The sequence below is a fragment of the Pristiophorus japonicus genome, chromosome 1, assembly GCF_044704955.1.
Source record: "Pristiophorus japonicus isolate sPriJap1 chromosome 1, sPriJap1.hap1, whole genome shotgun sequence".
NCBI classification, from domain to species: domain Eukaryota; kingdom Metazoa; phylum Chordata; class Chondrichthyes; family Pristiophoridae; genus Pristiophorus; species Pristiophorus japonicus.
In genome coordinates, this window is record NC_091977.1 from 231,716,153 (window position 1) to 231,725,924 (window position 9,772).

The 9,772-nt window shown below is 47.4% G+C and overlaps 1 protein-coding gene across 1 annotated transcript in view; it reads left to right on the plus strand.

Annotated features, from left to right (window-relative positions):
* The window catches only part of musk (muscle, skeletal, receptor tyrosine kinase), a 216,641-nt gene extending 212,643 nt beyond the window's left edge, over positions 1–3,998 (plus strand). Inside the window, exon 17 of the mRNA XM_070870699.1 lies at positions 3,075–3,998. Coding sequence (XP_070726800.1) covers positions 3,075–3,757 — 683 coding nt within the window. The 3' untranslated portion in view covers positions 3,758–3,998. The remainder of the gene's footprint in view (positions 1–3,074) is intronic.
* Positions 3,999–9,772: the final 5,774 nt, after the last annotated feature.

The window sequence follows — 9,772 nt, forward strand, 5'->3', positions numbered from 1 at the left end:
AGCAGGGGAGGTGTCCTGGGCTAATGTTTAACTTCAACCAACACCACTAAACTAAATGACTTGGTCATTTATTTAATTGCTGTGTGCAAATTGGCTGCTGCATTTCTTACATTACAGCAATGGCTACCGCACTTCAAAATAAGTAAAATACTGCGGATGCTGGAAATCTGAAATAAAACAGAAAATGATGGAAATACTCAGCAGGTCAGGCAGCATCTGTGGAGCGAGAAACGGAGTTAATGTTTCAGGTTGAACTTTGAAAAAGTTAGAGATGTAACAGATTTTTAAGCAAGTGTAGGGGTGGGGAAAGGGGGAGGGGAGGAAAGAACAAAAGGAAAGGTCTGTGATGGGGTGGAAGGCAGGAGAGATTACATGACAAAGGGATGATGGTGCAAGGCAAAAGGGACAGTAATGGGACAAGTTAAGAAACAAAAGATGAGTCTAGATAGGGTGTAAATGACAATGGCAGAATCATCAACAGCTGCTGTGGGAAAAAAAATATGCATAGTGGCAGAGGTTATGGTCTGAAATTGTTAAACTCAATGTTGAGTCCAGAAGGTTGTAAAATACCTAATCGAAAGATAAGGTACTGTTCCTCGAACTTACATTGAGCTTCATTGGAACAGTGTAAGAGGCCAAGGACAGAGAGGTCAGAGTGAGAGTGGAGCGGAGAATTAAAGTGACAGGCCACTGGAAGCCTGGGGTCATGCTTACGGACTAAATGGAGGTGTTCCACAAAGTGGTCACGCAAGCTGCGTTTGGTCTCCCAAAGTAGAGGAGACCACATCGTAAGCAGTGAATACAGTATACTAAGTTGCAAGAAGTACAAGTAAATCACTGTTTCACCTGGAAGGAGTGTTTGGGGCCCTGGACAGTGGGAAGGGAGGAGGTAAAAGGGAAGGTGTTGCATCTCCTGTGCTTGCAAGGGAAGGTGCCGTGGGAAGGGGAGGGGGTGTTCGGTGTGATTGAGGAGTGGACCAGGGTGTCGCGGAGGTAACGGTTCCTTCGGAATGCTGAGAGGGGAGGGGAGGGGAAGATGTATTTGGTGGTGGGATCACGCTGGAGGTGGTGGAAATGGGGGAGGATGATCCGTTGAATGTGGAGGCTGGTGGGGTGAAAGGTGAGGACAAGGGGAAATCCATTGTGGTTCTGAGAGGGAGGGGAAGGGGTGAGAGCAGAGTGCGGGATATAGAATGGACACAGTTGAGGTCCATTACAACCACGGTAGAGGGGAATCCTCTGTTGATGAAAAAGGAAGACATGTCAGAGGCACTATTGTGGAAGATGGCATCGTCAGAGCAGATGCAACGGAGACAGAAAAACTGGGAGAATGGAATAGAGTTCTTTCAGGAAGTGGGGTGTGAGGAAGTATAGTCCAGGTAGCTGTGAGAATCAGTGGGCTTATAGTGAATGCTTATCAATAGCCTATTCCCAGAAATGGAGACGGAGCTGTCGAGGAAGGGAAGGGAAGTGTCAGAAATGGAACATGTGAAGGTGAAGGAAGGTTGGAAATTGGAAGCAAAGTGAATGACATTTTCTAGTTCATGGCTAGCACAGGAAATGGCTCCGATACAGTCATCAATGTACTGGAAAAAGAGGTGAGGGAGGGGACCTGAGTAGGACTGGAACAAAGAATGTTCCACATATCCCACTAAAAGGCAGGCATAGCTAGGGCTCATGCGTGTTCACATAACAACACCATTGATTTGGAGGAAGTGAGTGGAGTTAAAGGAGAAGTTGTTCAATGTGAGAATAAGTTCAGCCAGGCAGAGGAGGGTGGTGGTGGATGGGAACTGGTTGGGTCTTTGCTCGAGGAAGAAGCGGAGCGCCCTCAGACTATCTCGGTGGGAGATGGAAGTGTAGAGGGATTGGACGTCCATGGTGAAAAGGCGACAGTTGGAGCCAGGAAACTGGCAACTGTTAAAGTGACAGAGGGCGTCGGAGGAGTCGTGGATGTAGGTGGGAAGAGAGTGGACAAAGGGAGAAAAAATAGAGTTGAGATAGGAAGAGATAAGTTCAGTGGGGCAAGAACAGGCTGAAACAATGGGTCTACTGGGGCAGTGCTGTTTGTGTATCTTGGAAAGGAGTTAGAAACAAGCTGTGCGAGGTTGGGGAACTATGAAGTTGGAGGCCATGGAGGGAAGATCTCCAGAGGAGATGAGATCAGTGACAGTCTTGGACATGAGAATTAGGAGCAGGAATATGCCATTCGGTCCCTCCAGCCTGCGCCGCCATTCAATAAGATCATGGCTTATCTTCTAGCTCAACTCTACTTTGATACACTATCCCCATATCCCTTGATACCCTTAATATTCAAATACCTATCGATCTCTGTCTTGAATATACTCAACGACTGAGCTTGCACAGCCCTCTGAATTCCAAAGATTCACCATCCTCTGAGCGAAGAAATTTCTCCTCATCTCAGTCCTAAATGGCCGGCCTTTTATTCTGAGACTGTGATCCCTGGTTCTAGACTCTGCAGCCAGGGAAACATCCTGATGGTTCGGTCGTGGGGTCATGGTTCAGGGAGAGGTAGGCGGAGGTGTCAGAGAGTTGCCATTCAGCTTCTGCAAGGTAGAGATCAGTTGGCCAAACCACAGTAGCCGCCACCCTTGTCTGCACCCTAGACACCGAGCCATATAAGGAGATATTAGGTCAAAAGTTTGGTCAAAGAGGTAGGCTTTAAAGAGAAACTTAAAGGAGGGGAGAGTGGTTTAGGGATGGAAGTCCAGAGCTTGGGACCGAGTGAGCTGATGGCATGGTTGGCAATGTTGGAGCGATTAAAATAGGGGATGCTCAAGAGGCTAGAAGTGGAGGAACACACATATCTCAGAGGCTTGTAAGGTTGGAGGATGTGACAGAGATAGGGAGGAACGAGGCCATGGGAGGATTTCAAAATAAGATTGAAAATTCAATTGGATCAGGAGCCAATGTAGGTCAGCGAGCACAGGGGTGATGGGTGAACAGGTCTTGTGCGAGTTAGGATACGGGCAGCAAAGTTTCGGATGAGCTGAAGTTTATGTAGAGACTGCACTTGCTATATTTGAGAGGCTTTTTCTTTTCTTTCTCAACAGGAGTGTGTGCCGTTGGAAAGCCAATGTGCCTTCTCTTCGAGTACATGGCCTACGGAGACCTGAACGAATACTTACGCAGGCGGTCGTCCATCAACGTCCGCACCTTGAGCCAGGCCAGCTTTGCGCAGCGCAGCGTTGGCTCAGGCACAGACCTGTTGCCCCTCAGTTGCATCGACCAGCTCAACATCGCGAAGCAGATATCAGCGGGCATGACCTACCTGTCCGAGCGCAAGTTCGTCCATCGGGACCTGGCCACGCGAAACTGTTTGGTCAGTGAAAACCTGGTGGTTAAAATTGCTGACTTCGGACTCTCCAGAAATATCTACTCGGCAGATTACTACAAAGCTAATGAGAACGACGCTATCCCAATCAGGTGGATGCCGCCCGAATCTATATTTTTCAACCGTTACACGACCGAATCTGATGTCTGGGCCTATGGCGTGGTCCTTTGGGAAATTTTCTCCTCCGGCATGCAGCCATATTACGGCATGGCCCATGAGGAAGTGATCTACTATGTCCGAGACGGGAACATCCTCTCTTGCCCTGAGAACTGCCCGCCAGAGCTGTACAATTTGATGCGCCTCTGCTGGAGTAACATGCCGTCTGACAGGCCGAGCTTCGCAAGCATCCATCGCATTCTGGAACGCATGCATGAGAGAACGACGGCCGCAGTTCCAGTGTGATCCTCCTCCAGCCCCTGTAACTCTGTCTAGATCAACGTATTGGCATGCTCGTAAGAGTGGCGAGCATTCTGCTGACTGGCCTAGCAGCCTGAGCATGGTTGCCAAGGACAGCTGATGCAGAGAGTCTTGAGGTCACACACTATGCCATCAGAACACACAGAGACCAACACTTGCACTGGCCTGTAGATCTCTATTTCACAAACTTGGGTCCTATGCTCTATAGATCGAGACACCCAAGATCAAGTAGCATTTTAAAGATATCAGTTCTTTATTCATGAACCCGTTTGTGAATTATAATATGATTTTTTTTTAGTTATATATGATGACATATTATGAGGGATTTTGATAGAGTCATTAAAGAGAAACTGTTCTCACTTGCAGGAGGGTCGGTAACCACAGGACGCAGATTTAAGATATTTGGTTAAAAAAAGCCACGGGGGAAAATGAGGCGAACTTTTTTTATGCAGCGTGTTGTTACGATCTGGATTGCACTGCCTGAAAGGGTGATGGAAGCAGATTCAGTAGTAACTTTCAAAAGGGAATTGGCTATAATCTTGAAAAGTAAAAATTTGCAGAGCTACGGAGAAAGGGCAGGGGGAGTGGGACTAATCAGATAGCTCTTTCAAAGAGCCGGCACAGGCACAATGGGCTGAATGGCCTCCTTCTGTGTCGTCTGATTCTAAGATTCTGTTACCAAGACAGACTTTATAACAAAACAGAAATGTTGTCATCATTAACTACAGATGTTTTTAAATCATGCTCTGTTGGTATTTTTTTAATATTGAGAAATAAGTACTGCAGTAAATGTGTAACTATGTAGGTGGATTCCAACTAGATATCTGTAGAAAACTTGGGTCAATCAACAGTGAAAAAAGGGAAGGCCCAATCCATAACTGTAAGTAACTGCAGAGCAGGGGGTAGATGATTCACGCTATTGAAATTTTTGTTTTACTGGGTAAACGAGAGTGTTGGATAAACTAGCTTAAAAACTAGCTTAAAAATGACACAAAGAATAAGACAGTTTGCCAATGTCGTGAACTCCCCCCCAAAAAAACAGATGAAGAAATCCCGACTGCATGTATAACGATTACCAGTGATGTTGTCCAGAGACTCACAGAAACTCTGCAGATATCGTCGAGGTACTGTTGAACATTTCAACCAGACCTAATTGTCCTGAAGCTAATACTGTGGCCAATTTACTCAAGGCGAGTGTAACTGAATAGGAATTTGTTCTGAGGCGCCTGTTTTGAGGCTGAACCACTGCTGGGTTTTTTTCTTCTTCACTTTCTTTTGCTGGTCATTGGCAGCAGAAGCAGCCCCTTCAGATCCACTTGTGATTTTCATATTCCAGTTGTACTGAGTCATATGTCACATGAGGCCCAACGCGGATGACAAAAGCGAACCTCTTTGTCAAAAGCCAGTCTGCTTTAAAAGGAATGAATGGGCCTTTGCGCATGCAACACACGACACTTAAACTTTACCTTCTGTACAGCAGCACTGTGTTCAAGCAAAATGAAAAAAAACATGGCAATTGCCTGTCGTTCACTTAACAATGAAGTGTTGTCAGCATAAAGGAGAGCTGAGACTTGGAAAAAGGCATAAAAAGCCCCACATAACTCAACAGCTCCCATTGATTCCACCCATGAATAGTTGTGCTTGTTTGTGTTGCGGCTGTGCGGTACAATTAGCATGAAAGCCCTTCTTGCACCAAAATCCCACAGACTGTTATAGAGCAACATATTTGGGTACATGCCGGAACATCCTCCAGAGATGGCGCTGTTCCAAGTGAACTCGGGTAGTGCTGGAAGCGTCCTAACTCCAGACATCAACTTCTGTACGGAACGAGGTCCGCAAATTAAGTTGGTAATTAATTAAGTGATGGACTTGTAACACTCATTGCAGCATGGTAATCACATTATTGGTGCAGTCGGTGTCTCTTTGGACAGATTCCTGTGCCGTTGGGCATCTGCATTTGTGAGCGAGAGTGTGAGGCTCTATTTTAAACTTATTTTAGGGCACATTGCCGAGTTTTTGAATGCTTCAGGCTACTTTACATCTTTTATTGTGATGTGGTACAATGATGCACTATGCCATATTCAACTGGCATTTCCCACCATACATCCGCTGCTTTCTGGTGGCAATTACTTTAGGGTATCATTTTGTCTCACTCACAAGCTTTTGCTATAATGTATTTTTGTTTATTCACTCACAGGATGTGAGCACCGCCGGCAAGGCCAGCATTTATTGCCCATCCCTAATTATCTTTGAGAAGGTGGTGGTGATCCACCTTCTTGAAGCACTGCAGTCCTTGTAGTGAAGGTACTCCTACAGTGCGGTTAGGGAGGGAGTTCTAGGATTTTGACCCAGCAACGATGAAGGAACGGCTGATATATTTCCAAGTCAGGATGGCATGTGGCTTGAAGGGGAACTTGCAGGTGATGTTGCTCCCATGCGCCTGCTGCCCTTGTCCTCCTCGGTGGTAGAGGTCGTGGGTTTGGGAGGAGCTGTTGAAGAAGCCGTGACAAGTAGCAGCAGTGTATCTTGTAGATGGTACACACTGCAGCCACAGTACGCCAGTGGTGGAGGGAGTGAATGTTTAAGTCCTGTGACCTTAAGTCACCTGAGTGGGGTCATGAACATTATATTTATTTTCAGGGTTTTGTTTAGTTTTCCTGAGTATCTGCTATGTGTTTTATACATATAAAAAATACTTGCAAGTAGTGACCCACTATTCCTGATCAGAATGGGGGCGACTGGGTAATTTCCCCCGTCTATCACGCCTGGTGACCGCACTGCTGTAAGGGACTGGGATTGGCTTTACGCACAGAATTTGTATTCTATAACTATCCTCCACTCACTGCACTTTGCTGGGAGAAATCAGCCTGCCATTATCAGAAGAGTTGCTGCAGTTTCGGTCACGAGTTCTATTTGCTGCAGATTCCGTAAATACACCTTGTGTGCTGCAAAATAGACTGTTTGCTGTAAGTCCGGCCCCACCTCCAACTCATTGGTTGACAGAGTGGTGTCAATAGACACTTTGTAAAAAAAACAATCTTCAATTGGGAGATTTAGGATACACTTATACTGCAAGTATAGTGTTATTGCAAAGTGACTTCTGCTGAACTGAACTGGCAGTGTAAGTCAGGAATCAGGGTATACGAATATACAAATGAACATATGAACAGTGGCGGACAGGAAAAGATGCTTTGGTCCATCCAGCCTGTCCCACAAAATTGTGATACCTTGTGTATGTCGTGCATGACTTGACTCTGGATCGAAGCAGAGTGAGACTCGCAGAAGTGGGTAGTCTTGCACCGCTGGTGTTTGACACAGCATAGCGTGTAAATCCAGTGTGCTAGTAATTCTGGGTCAAGGAGTGCTCAGACTGTTGCACCTCCTAGACTCTTTGTAAACATATCTTACCTCAATTTAAATGTTGAAAAGAGTGAGGACTCTCTCCTCTATACTCTTTTAGCAATTACGTTTCTAATGGTTGAGAGGAAACTCTGTGCGTGTCTCCTAAACAGAACAATTTCAGCCAGGCAGGAGCTAGGCAATGTAAGTAGGGCGTTGCCTGGCTGGCACCCGAATTACAGCTATCACTCTCAGAGCAGTCTCAGCTGCATTGTAAATGCATCCTTAACTGTAAAATAAATCTACCGCTCGGAACAGTGACTGCAGAACCACCTGGCCATTTAGTCCTTGACTATGGGGTGGTGGGAGGGCAGGAGGGGGGTCGCATAGTTAATGTTATGTCTGTAATGCACTTATGAATGACTCCATGAGGCAATGTGTTGTACTCAAACTGTAGTGACCTTGGTCCTTTATTCGTAACTCCAGAGGCACAAGCATGGTGGGCAGCCTTTTATACTGGGCTCTGCACACCTGTGCAAGTGACCCTCAGGTCTCCCATCGCAGTGCCCTCTGGTGGACAGTCTCTGCCACAGGGGCAGGAATCCTGGGTCTCCACCAGCTGCACCCTCTATTGGTGCCAGCATAGTATATACACAGTGTAAACCTTATTGATAGTACATCAGGTAACAAGTCTCCATCTTATGCAACTATACAGTGACTACACAGAGAGTATATCTATAGTCTGCATATATAACATCACTCTCCCCCAAATACTTTGTGCCGATTACCTTTGCACTATGTGCTCTGGCTTAGCTCTCCCCAGACTAAAGTGCCAATAGCCCTTGCACCTTGGTTGTGCTTTGGCTTGGCTCTCTCCCTGTTAACCCCCAAGTCCTTTTGCCACAACATTGGGTAGTGGTTACCAGTTTGGATGGTTCGATGATGCAGTGGAGGTTCCAGTGGATTCTGGGTGTGATCCATGTGTGTGTCCATGGCTACATACATCCATTCCTCTCCCACAGCGACATCATGCAGCAGACCCGTTACATTAACATACAGGATCAGACACAGTGCAAGTACAAAGAAAGGAAGTTACAGTTTGTATCATGACACCTTGGTTCAGTGACTTACATTTATTACGTTTTATGGTCGTCCACCAGGATTGGGTAGATTACATTCATGGTTCAGTCATGGTAAGTACTGAGGTAGCAGTACAGGTATGCGAGGATGCAGGTTCCAGAGCAACCGGACGGGGTCCTAGTCATCTGAGAGCGGTGCTGCGCCCCCTGCTAGCGGGGTGGGCTTGGTTCACTCACATAGCCAGGACTCAGGCCCTTTGTCATTGTCTAGTGGTGGGCAGAGCCACAGATGTGTGTGGCCTCCCTGTCCTCCTTTGAGAGCTGCAGAATCTTCTGCCTGCTCTCTAACGGTGTGGGGAACCTGGCTGTTCCAGGTCCCATTTGGGAAACTCGTTGGTTCTGGCCTTTCGCTCCCGGACATGGCCGAGGTAGCGAATGGGTCTGGGGCCTGCAGCGTCTCTACCCGGGTGGTGGACAACGGCGGCCGACTGCGCGTATTGGCACCATTTTTGTTTCCAGGTCCGTGGCGAATAGTGCCATCGGGTGCCTGCAGCGTGGGATTGACCTGGAACAGGGTATCAGGATCAGCGCCTTTACCCTCCCGAACTCGCTCGCTTGTCACTTTTGTGGACACTCTATTCCCGACATCTTGCAACAACATTTTGTTCTTTACATTAGAGCTGGTACCGACATCTCGCAACAACATTTTGTTCACAATCTTAATCGGTTCGTTACATTGATTGCCATGCATGCAATGTCTCTTTAAGTTCAGTTGGTTGCAGGTTTCCTTTAAGAGAACCCTGCTGGCTTTACCCCAATCAAATCCTTTGTTAGACACCACGTGTTGGTCCCTCAGCGTTGCACCTCGTGATATGGCAGCGGCCATCTTTTTTTTCAGCCATGTTGCACCTCGCTGCAGCAGGGACGCCATCTTGCCTCTGTCCTCGAGGTCGACTGCCTCGATCCTTCTCTCCCGCGATTCTGCCACAAAAGCTGGAAGAGTGCCTATGAATTCGATCTTCCTCCCCAGGAGTCCTGCCACTGGAGCCAGGAAAGTAGTTTTAGGTCGTTCCGGTTGGATCATTGCCACGCAGTCGTGATGGACGGTCTGTGCCTCAGGTGCTGCGCTGGTCTGTTCTCTGGTGCCTGGCCCAAGCGAAGGTGAGATTTTGCTCTGCCCCTGAGCATGGGGGACATCGATTGCTGGAGTGAAGAGGTCTTCCCACTGGATCTTCCCCATCCACCTTCTTCCAAGTAGCGTTGGACCATCAGGTGACTTGTCCACAGAGGTAACTTGTGCACCATGTCATTATGCCATGGTGCTACTCGATTAGCACCCCTCGGCAGACTCTGAGTTCTGGAATCCTGAGGTCTGTGGCTCTCTGCCCTGGGCAGAGCCACGTTCTACTGTCTTGCCTGTGAAAGGCACCATTCTGTGCAGTACTTGCCGGGTTTGAGTCCACAGGATGAATAATTTGCTTGGTGCTGCAGGTCGAGATCATGAACGCCTGACTGATGCTGATGGCCTTCTGCAGGTTGACTGTGGTGTCGGCAGATAATAGCTTATGAAGGAGGCCTTCGT